The 14,849-nt window shown below is 43.9% G+C and overlaps 1 protein-coding gene across 1 annotated transcript in view; it reads right to left on the bottom strand.

The window, feature by feature from the left end:
* Positions 1-203: 203 nt before the first annotated feature.
* Positions 204-14,849, bottom strand: part of basp1 (brain abundant, membrane attached signal protein 1) — a 46,364-nt gene continuing 31,718 nt past the window's right edge. Inside the window, exon 2 of the mRNA XM_041949315.1 lies at positions 204-3,739. Within this exon, the coding sequence (XP_041805249.1) occupies positions 3,078-3,725 (648 nt within the window). The 5' untranslated portion in view covers positions 3,726-3,739 and the 3' untranslated portion in view covers positions 204-3,077. The remainder of the gene's footprint in view (positions 3,740-14,849) is intronic.

The following is a 14,849-nucleotide window of genomic DNA, read 5'->3' as shown; positions in this document are numbered from 1 at the left end:
TGAGCTGTGTTTCTAGATTTCCATCTTTAGCAGGAACTAACGGGCTTGGGGCTGAGAGCCACGTTCAGAGCAGGTCAGTCAAAGCGCTGGGAGACGAACAGTGTTTTTGTCTTTCCATTGGATCTGTTGACAGTAATATAGAATGACAGCTAATCTGTTTAATTGTGAGTGCGTGAAAAAAAAAGTTGGCTTGCACAAAATCCTCAAGTTTCAGTCAATTTCTTACATTTTATTACTGTTGCACCATTTATACAAGTACATATAATTTTGAATGCATCAATTTCCATATCATCTTTTTGTTTGTTTTGGATGAACGTGTGGTGTGGAAATAGCAGTGGTGAGACATGGGATGAAAATATCAACTGTAGTTGCCATGGATGCAGACTGAGAAATTATTTTTTTCCACTTGACCAAAAAGACAGGACTACAGGTTCACCCAACCACGGACATGCAATTTACTGAGTCAAGAGAGGAAGGAAAACTGAACCAAGTGGCACACGACGCTCCTCGAGTGTTTGTTTCTGCTACGGTTTGACAAGTGCTGGGAGGAAAACGTTGTGTGTCAGCTGGATGAAACTGAAAAGCTGGCAAATAGATGGCTGACATGAGTAAATATATATATATATATATATATATATATATATATATATATATAGCAAAGGTGGAGATTATGAAAGTACATTTACTCAAGTCCTGTAGTGAAGTACAATTTTCGGGGTGCTGGTTTCTTACTTGACTTTCTATTTTGGGAAAACACTCAAGAGTCGAGTTCAATACATGTCAGAGGAAATTGATTTAATATTTAATTATATTTATCTGTCAGCTTTTGAGATACTATAAATATCTCTGATGTTTCTTGTCCTTCAGTCCTTCCTTATTCCTTTCCTTTCTTTTTACTTCTTTACTTCCTTCATGCTGTCTTTCAATCCGTCATTACTTCTGTCCTTCTTTTCATTTTTCAGCTCATATAAAAGCATGAAAATCACCAAAACTGGAGATGCAAAGTTTCTTCTTCACTAATTCTACTTAAGCATTGGATGTTTAAGTAGTTTTTACTAAGTCCATCCCTCCTTCCTTCCTTTCATCCTTCCTTCCTTCCTTCCTTTCTTCCTTCCTTCCCTCTGATCCTGAAGCATGACAATCCTGAAAACTAGAGATATAAACTTTCTTCTTCGCTTTTTACTGAATTAAAAATCACAACGCAGGACTTCGCTGCCATGGAGTATTCTTCTACAGTAACACTGATACTTTTACTTGAGTAAAAGGTGTAAGTGCATATTCTTCCACCGCTGCATACATGAACATATATGCAATATATATTTCTGAAAAGTAAAGGGAAATGAGGGGTGACGATGATGAAATCAGAAGCTCCCTTTTCATGTGCAAGGCTTTTCCATCCCATAGCGTGGCGTACGGTTGCCGCAGAAACATGGACCATAGTAGATCGAGTGGGTAGGGATCAGCCTGCTGGGAGTCACAGAGCTTCACAGGTGCACGAAGACAGACCTGGACCAAACAGCACCTGTACCTGATCTCATGTGGCCTGTTTTCACCTGCTTAGATACCAAACCGGTGACACCCCCCCCCCCCCCACAGGACAGACTCATCATGATGTTCCTGCTGTAATCACAGCTTCTCTGGGCCAATTTCAAATGGCTGAGGAGTGTTTAATTAAAACTTTTATGTCATTTTTATCAGTATTATTCTACTGCAGCACATTCCTCCATGTTTGTAGTTCGCATTGTTGACAACATCGCTATTCCTGATCTTAAAATTCCAGCCAAACTCCACAATCTGCAAACACACACAGACAGAAGATTGTAGGCACATAACACTTTAAAATGATTTGATCTAAGTGGAATTTTAGGACTTTTGTCTGCCTCGTGGTGCACGACAGCGTCCACAAAATGCAAAGAGAGAGCAGCTTTAATCTGCGTTCTTAGGAGGGACGCAGCTGAACCAACGCTATCTGACCCGTCCCGATGATGCAGAGAATGTCACCGGCTTGTTTTTCCAAGCGAGGTCAAACAGTCTGTGGGAAGGTGACTGTGCAGCCTGTTTCTCCCGGCTCAGCAGCTGATATGTCTTTGAAAATAAAAGTAGATTTAGACGGAGGATCAGAGAGTTCCATCAGACTTTCTGAGGACACTGAGGAGATCTTTATAGCGAGGCTTTGCAGATTTTATAAGCGTATTACAAATGTTAAAAAACCACTTAGTTGACTTACAATATACCTAAGGGTTTCAGTACAAAATCTAGAAGTTTATCTGAAAAATTCCTACGACTCTTTTATACGTCTAAGATGTGTTTTGCGCTGCAAAGTCGACCGTTTTCAACCTCCCAAATGTCTTAGAAAGCCTGAACACTCTCAGGCCTGACCATAAATTTAAACTCCCCCTGTTAAGACTTCCTGGGTTGCAGGAAAATGGGTAACAACACAACCCAAGGGTACCGAAATGGCAGGGGGGAGGACGGGTTCAAAAAGGACAGAACCACAATTCCACGGCACCGAAAAACTGCAAGTACCGGGCCGAAGCCGAGAACACGACACTCTGAGGAGGAGGATGGGAGGAAGGGGGAGAGCTGAGGAGTGGACAGATTCAGTGGTCCAGCTGGTAAAGTGATTTTTAACCCCGCCCCCCCCCCGCCTTCCCTCAGCCCTGCTCCCCAGATTTTGATATCCTGACATCCACAGAGCAGAGGGTGCAGGTGAATGTATGAACGCAGGCCTTCTGTGGGCTGAGATGGGTTAAACCTCTTGACCGTATGAGGGAGGGGGGCGATGGATGTGGAATGGCGCGTGTGGTCGACACAGACTCGTATCAAAGTTCAAATACTACAGCAGAAAAAAATAAAACATAACAATAATAATAGCAATAATCATTTGCAGCGGTGGGAAACTTCTCCAGGTGGTTGCTCCGGTCCTCCTCATTCAACAAATTGTCATCATTACAATTATTATTATTATTGTTATCGTCAGAATATGGGTGGGCTAGTTAATTTCATTTTCGTTTTTTAATCTTCGTCGTCGTTGAGTTAGGTACTTTTTTTTTTCATTTCCGAAAAGAAGCTGTCCATTAATCTTGAACTGCTACGGTTTGATCCTTGCTTGGTGCCTCTGTGGCGTTCGCCTCCTTGGCGGGAGGCTCGGCGGCTGGTGTTGAACTAGGCGCTGCGGCGGCCTCCTTCGCCGGCGCGGGAGCCGCCGCCTCTGTGGGCTTGGGGTCAGGGGAGGCGGCGGGGGCCGCCTCGGCTTTGGCTGCTGGTGCCGCGGGGGCCTCAGTCTTTTTGGCGTCGGCCTCATCTTTGCTCTCAGCCGCCGGGGTCGGCGCCGCGGCCTTAGCCTCGGGCTCCTTGGCGGCAGGGGCCGATTCTTTGGCCGGGGCCGGAGCAGCTGGTTTCTCCTCGGCCTTGGCGGGCTCTGCACTCTTGGGTGCCTCAGTCTTCGGCTCAGCGTTGGCGGCGGGCTTCTCGGGCTCCTTTGCGGCGGGAGCTGCGTTCTTCTCCTCCTCTTTAGGCGCTGCAGCGTCTGCTGCCGGCGCCTCCTTGGCCGCCGTGTCGTTTGCTACCTCTTTAGCATCGGTGGCGGCCGGGGCCTCGTCTTTGTTGTCTTTCGGTGCTTCGCTCTCCTCGGCAGAGGCCCCCTCTGCTTTGGCGTCCTTGTCTTTGGCCTTGTCATCGTTTACGTTGTACCCCTTCTTCTTTTTGCTGAGCTTGCCTCCCATTTTGAATCTGGCCTCTGGAACAGAAGGGAAAAAGAACTGAATTTTAGTTCTCTAGAAACAATCATTCATTCATTCGCTACAAAGAACTAAAAAAAATAAACCAATAAATGAACCAAATGTGAGCAACAACCACAAAAACCAAGTCTTGAGCTCGCTGGAAGCTCCCGATGGAAATAAATGAAACATCTCCACAAACGATCAACTGCTCCTCTCCTGAAGATGATGCTATGATGAAGAGCAGTCTCTCTTTGTGCTGAATGTGAATCAGTTTTTGCATCATCAGCCTCTCAGCACACAGACTTTTCTGTAAGAGACAGCAAGTGCAACATTTGACATGTCGGCATGAGCTTTCACGAGGGAAGAGACCAGGACGAAGATGATGCTCTCTGAAATGATGTGCAGCAACATCTCTCACACTGCATATTTGATGTATTCTCTCAAGCTAAACCACATGCTCCTCACAGAGCCTCCCAGCGTGACATTCTCCTCTCTCAGATCAGGCAAAGCCTATTTGAAAATGACGAGAGGAAACAGTAAAAGTTCAAATGCTACAGAGCAAAGAGCTGAGGGAAACTGTCAGTACAGTAGTTCGAATCTGTGTTCACCGTGTGACAGGTGCCAAAGCCTTTACATTACAAAATCCAAACACCAAAAACAGGCTCTCACATCTCGGTCATCACCTCCCAGATGCAGAACGAACAAAGTGCCTCCACAGACAGCAGCACTCCCATCAGGTAGCTTTTTAAGAGACGGCAGTGATGCATTTAATACTTATAAATGCAACTCATGTCGTGAATCAGACTTATTTAACATCCATATTGATCCTCAATGAACGATCAGCCCACTGGTCAATGAGAAAGAGAACACAAAATGCTTTATGTCTTTTCTTTTTCTGCCTCTCAGTATAACTGGTGTTTCATCAACATAATGAGGAAATATTTCAACGAAAATGGTAAATGTTTTATTGTTATGTTTGGCGACTCACACTGCTTGGCTGACGTTGGAGAAAGATCGCCATCTTGGTTAAATATTGAAAAAGTCAACGGTAACTCGAAGCGCGAGGCTGAAGGTTGTTCAATGTTTAACTGAAACCACAATCTTTGTTAAACCATGACCACACATGGGACGCAGGACACAAACCCTGGACACTGGTGTCAAAGTCTTAAGCAATGTCCAACCATTCACCCCAAAGTATGACTGAAAAAGACGAATAATGTGGACACAATTCAAGCAATAATTACATTTCCTACAAAACATATTGAACACAATTACTGGGTAATATATAAAAAATTATGTTTAAGGCAGCAGTCTCTTAGATGTTTTTCTGCAACACATTTAAATGGTGATACTTACAGCATTAAAAGATTTAAGAGCGAAACGAAACCTGAAGGATCTGCCTGAATTAACACAACTGAGAATATTTGTGAAACAGTCCTTTAATAATAAACCCACTCACATGAGTTGGCTGAATTTCAGAAATCCAAAAAAGACGGCAAAACTACGAGCTAAGAGCGATGCTCCTGACATGTAAAGCAGTGGGTCATCAGCAAAGATTGATTTTTTTTTAGCAAACTGAATGGAGATCTGCAGAGGTTTTTCTGAAGCGACTCCAAGGCTGCATTTCATGTGATTAAGAGCTGCAGGTAAAGTGTCACGGAGCAGGTACATAGCACTGTGTGTAGGCAGGCTCGACACACACACACACACACCTACAGATTCCTGGCTCCCTCCTCAGTTCAAGCATTTTTTCATGGATATCACCATCTGTCTGCTCGATGGGGGGGAGGACTTCAATACCACAACAAATCAGGCTTATTAGGAGCAAAGACTCAGGAATGGTGAGATTTGTTATTTGAAATATGAAGTCTGTATGTTGATGCTTAAAACTGCCAAAAACAACTTGGCAGTCGATCCTGCTCATTAAGAAAAGCCAGAAAAAATGTGCTGTGTGTTTTCAGTTCTGCCTCTGAATTTCCAAACCGCCGCATTCACTGCAGAAAAAACAACTAAAAACTACAGATCTGCTTTTCCACCTCGACAGTATTTGGACGAGGAAACACTTCTATTTACTGGGCCTGAAAAAGCAACAATCTTAGTTTGAGAGCTCATAAATCCACCTGAACACAATCCTCATCATTTGCTTTTTTAGACTAGAAAATGTCTTTAATCCAGCAGCAGCATATAAACAACAGACCGACTCTCTCTGTCACCTGCAGCATTTCATGAGAAAATAGCGAAAATGTTCAAAAATGCCCGATTTCACAATGTAAAGATATCCTTCATGCAAAAAATGGTCACTTGTTTATTTCTGAAATTCACACCAAACGTAAGAAAATCCACAAATATTGCACGTAACTCAACTTCTGGCTCCACTGGAGGTTTTCGGTAATGCTAAGTTGTGCATTTTGGAAATAAATTGTTAAAAATACGTATTTATCAATGTTGTTTTGAGGAGTTTTCCACGTATTGATATTTTGCTCTTAAATTCTCCCACATAAAATGAGTTTTAAGTGTAATTTAATTAACGAGCATGAATAAATCTCCAGTCTGAGAGTCCACATGGCATCGTGTGATGTGTGCAAATATTCTTAAAAGGCTGATATTCAGCCAGTAATAAGTAAAAGCTACTGTAAAAACAGAATTAAGTGAGTTAAATGGTGTAAAATTTTGATGGATTGGCTTCACAACACTTTGAGATTGTTCTTCATTTCTGTGGTTGACTCCAAAATTTCCTCTGTTTGTTCTGTAAATGTGAAATCTGTCCAAACGTCTCTGAAAGCAGACGTGACCTTTTCCTCCCAAACAAACCAGACCACTGAGAGATCCTGCTGGCTACTCACTGATTCGCCCTGTGAATGGGACAGAGCCGGCGGTGAATCCACTCAAAATGCTAATCACCTCGTCGCCGCTGACTGAATTACTCCACTATTCATGCAAAACTCCCCCGAACGTCCAGCAGTCGGTATCTGCCAGGGCCGCCGTTCCTGCCGCAGCTTTATACGGCCCCACAATGGAGGTCTCTCTGCTGCATCACATCATTTGACTCCCGGCTTGCGCTGCCAGTACAATGACTCACAATCATCTGGGCGGACAATGGCTGCTTTTCAACCAAAGGCACGCTTTCTCGCTGCTGGGCGTGTGGTTTTAGTGTTTGAAGAGCCGGGGCAGGGCCGACACAACCTGGAGAAAATGCTCCGGGTCGCACAAAAGACTTAATTTAACCTGCAAACGGCAGTCAGGGAAGCACAAAAGGAAGTCTGATCTGCCAACTGCATCACTTCATGTGGACGGTGGAATCAGGCCTGAGGAAAAACACGAGTTTAGGTGGACATTTAGCTGGCCCTCCTACCCAAAGAGTCTCCAAATGAAGTGAAAACGGTCTTTAAAACATCTATAACTGAGTCCAACAGAAGCAAAACATTAAATTCATGGATGACACAATCAGAAAAAAGTGCAGAGCAATGAGCGAATACCCAAAGACTAAACAAGCTCTCCATCTTGATTTTTTTTGATCGTCCAAATGGATCCATCAGCAGTTAGAGTCTCCCAATCCCGTTAGACACAGCTTCATTGTCACAGCTGTAAAAGCTGTGAATCTTCTAGTCCCTGATCTCTACCTGTGTGAAATCTGTTCTTGTTCTCAGACCAAGGTTCATCTGTCAGCTGGAAATCTTCTATTCCTCTAAAAGCATCAGAAAGATCTCATCTGCCGTTCACTAATGGTCCATTCAGCTCTGACCAGCACAGAAACCTTTTCAGGGTTTAATTCAGTGCTTTAAACACTTTGTGAGGAAAATAAATTATATCCAAGATCAGAACAAAACGAATTGAATACAGACTTTTGGACTAATGATGGAGGAGGGTAGAGGGGTGGATACAGGAGGTGGATCTCGTGTCTTCATAAAGGTGGGTGGGCTGTGCAAACAGATGCTTGCTTTGGTTTAGGCCCCAGAACTACATGGTTAGGTTAGGGAAAAGATGGTGGTTTGGATTAAAAGCATCACTGTCACATGTCTTGTCTCCTCCTGGGTGAAGGTTAGTTTGACGCATCCTTCCATCACCCCTCCTCCAAATGTGGACCTTCTACCTGACCTCCTGCTTTGCTCCTGTCATAACTACTACGGTCGTTAAAACCTACTTGCACCAATTCGGCCATGTTTCTGGTGAGATCTGGTTTGGAAAGCACTGTTATGATGTTGATTGATGCACGTTAGCGCACTGAGTCGCATTTAAGGATCCACATTCACCCTGCTTTTAAATGCAATCTTCACGGACCTCAGTGAAAACTCTTTTTCCTCGGGTCCATTTATTTATCCTGAGAGTGCACAGGCACAAGACGAGCCGCCGACCGTCCAACCCTTCAGCCCCAGAAGCTGCTGAGTTGACAAAACACAGGGTTGATCTTCATACGACATCTTTAATGGACGATCAGATTTGTGTCCGGTGGCAGAGCGGTTCAGGATGAGCCGGCTTCTCTGAAGGAACAGATGGCCGAGTCCTCCTCAGATCTCAGAGTGTCTCAGGCGAGTCATCCGTCACGCCCACACACCGACGCCGCTGCTGTTTTCCACATCCGCCCGCCTCCCACTTTCTTCTCTCTGCGATGATCCCTCCATCATCTTCCTCTTCTCCATATCTCTGCTCTCGTTTGCTTCACCTGCAGTGCTTCCAGTCCTGGGTGTGTAATTTCAGTCCTCCCCCCTCCTCTGCAGCCAGCCTCTCTTTAGACGTTCTTTGAATTGGACTCTCCCTCCTGGGGTTGTTATCTCTTTCTGTCTGTTCGGTCTGTGGATGCACCGTCACATCGTCTCTCTCAGCTGGACCCTCTTCTTTCTTCAGAGTTATGCAGCGTTAAAGGGGGCCACCGGACTGGCAGAAAATTTGGGTGTGGTGGCTGATGTGCCCTTGAGCAAGGCACTTAACCCCCTATATGCTCCCTGGGCGCCTGATGCAGCAGCCCACTGCTCCTGTGTGTTTCACTGCGTGTTGCATGTTGCATGCTGTGTGGGTGAAATGCAGAGAAGAATTTCCCAGTTTGGGATCAATAAAGTAAATAAAATTAATTTGAAATGAAAGCCTCCATGTTTGTGGGAATGTGATCAATATTTTCACATGAACAAACGCGTGATAGGTGCGGAGATCATCGCTCGACGCAGCCATTCGTCTCTACGGGGCATTTTAGTGTCTTGCAGCTCATTGTTTTGGGTTTATGGGATCAAGGACTTCACTGTTTTGGTTCGTCTCATCAGGCGGCTCTGATAAAATCAGCTGCAAACGACCTGCGACGAGCAGGCGGACATCTTTAAACTGCTGAAGAGCCAGGTGTTTTCCCTCGTCAGGTCGACACAACCACAACTTTACAATGTCATCGTTACCAAAAGCCAAAAAGCAAAAAAGTGCAGCTTTCAACATTTTTCTCAAGATCATTTTTCACACACAAACACAAAGATTTCCAGGATAATTTCCACCTTCTGGCATTAAATTATTCTATTGTATATTTATGAATTATGAGCTGAATTAATGAAATGATTAATGAAAATAGCAGAATTCTACTTTTTTTCATCCTGCCATCAGCTGCACAGCAACAGAATTTTAAGATCAGTGATTGGATGTTTCAGATTCTATTCAAAGTGGCTTTTAATTGTTTATACTGAGGATTCACACAGAAGAATTTCATCTCCATCCAAACGCTGGAAATGCTATATTTTTATTCTCAGCTGTGAATTATTGGGTTTACTCAGTGGGCAGATATTGTGTTTGTCTTCATCACATGATCTCTGCTTTCTCCTGGCACATTTTTTGCGGGTCAGATCGTAATCCCTTTCTCCCGTCCCTCTGCTCAGGCAGATGGAGGTCTCCAGGAGGTCCCGGGGTCTCAGTAAATCCCCGGCCTTGGAGCGGCGGTGAGCCCGGCCTGGCAGGTTTTGTGTTCCTGCCATCCAAGATGACGCGTTAAAGGTTAAAGCTGTCACTGCCTGACTCCCCGTCCCGCTCGGACACACTCGCTCCACTTCCACGGCCGGTGGAAAATCGCCTTGACGGGAGAAAGCAGGAGGAGCTGCAGGTGCACGAACGGCAGTTTGGTTTCTGTTCCCAGCTTTGACTGGTCGGCTTGGACATTCGCTCCAATGCAGCTTGTGTAGTTTTCTACCGTATCGTCACTCCCTGCTGTGCTGCGGCTGGTCTGTCCATACACCAAACATCAACCCTGCACATATTCTACATTCACCTTATAATCCATTCCACATGAGCTGGACGATCCAGGTCTGACCTGGACTAGAAACAAAGTCTGTTGCCTTCTTGATATTTGTGCAGGACTTTTTATTTTGTCACTCATGCAGCAGACATCGAGTGATGAGTCCACTAACCAGAGCGAACGTTCTCACCTGGCTTTTACTGATGCTTTCACTGACCAGCCCATCAACCTGGTTTGAAAAGTCCCTCAGAGAGCCATCGCTCAGTCAGGAGCTGCTGCTCTTATCCACCTGCGAACCCAGACAGACACTGTGTGCGATACTGGCCTAAAAGAAATAAACCTGCTCCAGCCTGGGGCTGATACCAGCACAGCTTCACCTGCGTGGCACTGACCTCCATTTTAAAACAGTTCTGCCTTCTCAGAGTGTCGCTGAGCCGACGTGAGCAGCTGCAGCCGTCTGCTTCCACCTGGTCGGCGTAGATTTAGACTCAGTCAGTTCTGTACCTGACCCCTGTGACACAGCAGCTGTCAGATTAGCAACGCAGCTCCAAAGCTTCACACAGATGTGTAGCTCGTGTTTTTCAGCACGCATAGCAACAGAAACTGCAAACAAAAGTGCACATTTGCATCAGCATGAATGTTTTGGTAGATGCATGTTTTAATACACATAATACCTGAACAAAATACTGTTAATGCTAAAAATGACAAACACACACCTGTAACACAGTGTAAGTGTACCTGCTGTAAACAAAGAGTACATGTATTTGCTCTAATTACGCATCCTGCTCTGGTGTTGTTACTCTGTCACTCCAGACCTAGTTTAGAGCTTATTAGTCCTGAAGAGAAGTCATAGCTACCTGTTGGTTGATTAATTAATGAGGTTATATAACAAGCTATACGTCTGATGTCTTATTGCCTCCCTGAGATCCTCAGATTGTTCTCCTTCAGTTGTGTTCAGGTGTCTACATTATGCATTACAAAACAAGCCCTTCATCTTCATCTTCGTCTTTTAACAAATCTCAAACGACAGTATGAAAACAGAAGTTGCAGGAATAGTTCAGCATTTTGGGAAAATACACTTATTTGCTTAATTTCAACAGTTAGATGCAAATGCTGAGTTGGATTCAGGACGTGGTTAGCCTAGCTTAGCATAAAGGCTGGAAACAGGGGCAAACAGCTAGCCTGTTTCTGTCCAAAGTTAAAAAACATGCCCACCATAAACATTGCTGCATGTTTATTTAACCTGATTTCTCATCTGTCCAGCACTTTTAATGTTTTTAAAATTGGTCTCTGTATAGAAATCAAACCCCCAGTTAAGCACAAAATGTTGTTTTGGTTGTAAAATCGCTAATTAAATGAATGTAATGACATATAACTGTGTGCCTATGAGCAGTGACATGTGAAGGAACACAGTCGCTCAGAGGACTATCTGCCCCGTGCGCTCCCAACATGAATGTAACGCTATAATTCATAACGCAGGCCTGAACACTTCCTCCCGCTGCCATCCAGCTGGCTGATTTAAGACGAGTCTGTTTCACCAAACTGCAGCAGGCGAGTGCGGGGAGCTCAGCGGACGACAGCCTGGAAAACTGGAGCAGAAAATTTGGCCCAATCACACATGCAGACACACAAAAAAAAAAAAAAAAAAAAAACCTTTGCACCGGGTCTCTGCGCCGAGCTGGAAGAAACGGGGGAGCAGAGGATGCTGGGAGTTGGGGGCTCACAATGAACGGAGGCCGATTTGAGATATTCAAGTAGCTGAAATGGCAGATTGGAGTCCAGGTCGAAGGTTTTAGGAGGCAAGATTGTCACCGCCGGTATGATTTTCCCACAGAAGTGTGCTATTTTAAAACGCAGCGCTCCGAAACCCTGGCAAGCCTCGCGACGTCAGAGCCAAAGATGATGCAAAAGTATTTCCTCCCACCGTTTCAGCCGCATTTCCTACACTTTTCTTCCAGCCTGAAAACGTGGAGCTGCAAGTGAATTTCAGGATATAGTAGCAGGCACAAAGTGTACCCTCGCTGGAAGTCAGCGCTGGTCCCTCGAGTCAAAGCTGGACCAGCGGCTGCAGCTGTTTCTGTCCAACAGTAAACACGCTCAGTCCAAAGTGGCTTCCAGCTGTGTGAAGCTGATTTCACTTGTGTGTGTGTGTAGGATTAAGGTGTTTGAAGCTGAAGGCTATGTTTCAAAGAAGCTAATATCAACCAATTTATAAGAAGCAAAGTAACAATAAAGGTGGCTGAAGTTGACTTAGTTTCACATTGTGTGTCAATGCCAAACAGAATATCTTCACTTCATGTGAACTGCTTTCTTTCAGAAATGTTTAAATTTGGATGCAGCTGCTTGATTTACTGCAAATCCACCTGGTAGCACTGGCTTTAAGTTCACTATGAATAAAAACTGACTGGAAGTCTCCACACCGTCACAACAAAGTGGGTCATTTATCTTATGAACTTGTGACCCAAACAAGTGTTTTCTGATCTGCCAAATCCGGGATTGGTTAAGTTTGGGCAACTTAAACTACTTAGTTATGATAAAGGAAAATTCTGTAAAAGAAATCTTCATTTAGGTTATCTCTAGTCATTTTAAGCATTTGAAAAAATGCCTGACGCTGTATTTTCTCTGGTCATGACTGTCTGTAAATGTAATGTGACGTGTTAGTCTACAGCCGCTAGCTGCTGTATGAGCCTGTACCTAAGCACAGTGGTGCTTCGTGCTCAATGTTAACCCCTTAACGCCGTTTGTCGCGAATTCGCATCATACCGCTTTAATCCACATCTAATGCCGGTTTGTGCATATTCAACACACACCTAGGAACCTTTTGCAAGCACTGGTTTCTCGTCGGACCGGTCAAAGTGAAAGAACCCCTGTTCTAATTGTTGTTACACTGTAATGGTTGTGAGCCAATTTTGTGGCTGTTTTGATGAAATAAATGAATTTTGAATACTCAAAAAAGATGTTTTTACTGCATTTAAGCCTTGAAAATGTGGACATGAACTGTTTGTTTGAACCCTGTTCTAGTTGGTGCTATAATGTAAATAGTTGTAAACAATTTTGTGGCTTTTAGATAGATAGATAGATAGATAGATAGATAGATAGATAGATAGATAGATAGATAGATAGATAGATAGATAGATAGATAGATAGATAGAGATATTTTATTAATCTCCAAAGAGAATTATGGAGATTATGAATTTTGAAAAAAAGCATTTAAGCATTAACGCCTGTTGTCGCTAATTTGCATCATACCTAAATTTATATCTCTTGTATGTGCTACAGAAAAATGAACAAACTCCTCTTAATTTAGGATCAATTTGAATTTGTTTTTGCTTGTTTTTAACATAACTTTGGCACAAAGGAAATAAAACAGCTTTGCTAACTACAATATGTCAAATATTTGGCAATCACTAAATGTTATATGACAAAGTTTTACTTTTGAGTCAGTGTTTTATTTATTATTCATTATTTTTGGACGGTAGATCTAATATCTCGTTTTGGATTTGATCCTGAAGCAGGAAGTGATCTAAACAAAGTCATCAGTTTTTTCTGGAGAACAGTCTAATTACCCAGAGCACACGCAGACTGCCTACTGCTTATTCTGGCCTCAGGCTGAGCGTGCGCACACACACACACACACACACACACACACACACACACACACACACAACCATGTGCATTCAAACAAATGCTAAACACACAAACACAGGCATGAATAAACACACACACACACACAAATGTGGTGTTTAGAGGATCAATCCTCAAATTGACGGAGCTTGAGAAAACTCTCGGGCTGGAAATGGTTATCGATCAGCGGCGCGGTGCGACCACAGAGAGCTGCTGTGTGTTCAGCTGCTGCTTACGAGTCAGAGGACGCACTCAGCAGCGATGAAAGCCAGCGAGACGCTTCTCACTGAGACGTTTATTACTGAATACAAAACCGCTCCGAAGGCTTTGTTGGCTGCCGAGGAACCAACGGCACACAAAACAGAACAGAGAAGTGAAACGGATTACGTCCGTCTCTGCGGAGTCGGCGGCATTTCGCTCCTCCTCAGACGCTCACGTGGCCTCCATGTCTGCAAAGCTGGCAGAAGTTTGTCTGGATGGAAAGTGATTCACCACAAACGCTCAGCTTGTCCCATCTCTGCAGATTCGATGAGCAAAAAGCTCATGTGTGACCTTGGAACCAGCAGCTCGAGTAGTTACTGAGTTTGCCGAGCCACATTTTGAAGTTGAAAAGAAATGTTTTCTAATTGTACGACTGACTATCTTCTTCTAAAATATGCTCCTAAAATGTTCTGATGATGCACGATGAAAATAAGAACATAGTGCAGTGGTGTAATAGCAGGAGCTGCAGTATCTCAAACCTGCTGATATGCAGTTTAGAAGGACACCTGTGAGCCAATCAGACACGTGTTTCTATGGCAACACAGAATATTTTTGTTCATCCCTGATGGTTTATTGACTTTGTCTTTGACCTCATGGTGTCCTCTCAACAGAAACAACAGTCATCTGTAAAAATGACAAAACTGCTGCATGTTTACGTTTTCCTAACCAGCGACCTCTAGTGGCCGTGTGAGTTATGATCGTTGTCAAAAGGCAGGAAGCTGCCGTTCCAATGGACACCGACATCAAGTGACCAAAGCAAACTTAGTGACTCACAGATGTCTTCACAATTTTAAATAAAGTAAAGAAAAAAACTGTTTTCAATTGCTGACCTAAAGTCCCAGAAGAGATGAAAACTGTGGATGAGAGGATTAAAATAAAGCCTGTAAACCTGTGTGATTAATTAACAATGAACGTTTTCTGTTTCTTCGTCAATTCTTCGCTCTGCCCGCCAACCCGGAGAACTTTGTCATCCCATCTCTGGATTTATTGTGAAGCGGAGCGAAGCCTCTGGCCTTGTTTCTCCTGTAAAATGTTCAAAAGAC

The sequence above is a fragment of the Chelmon rostratus genome, chromosome 12 (genome assembly GCF_017976325.1).
Source record: "Chelmon rostratus isolate fCheRos1 chromosome 12, fCheRos1.pri, whole genome shotgun sequence".
NCBI classification, from domain to species: Eukaryota; Metazoa; Chordata; class Actinopteri; order Chaetodontiformes; family Chaetodontidae; genus Chelmon; species Chelmon rostratus.
This window is presented reverse-complemented; position numbering and strand designations above follow the sequence as displayed.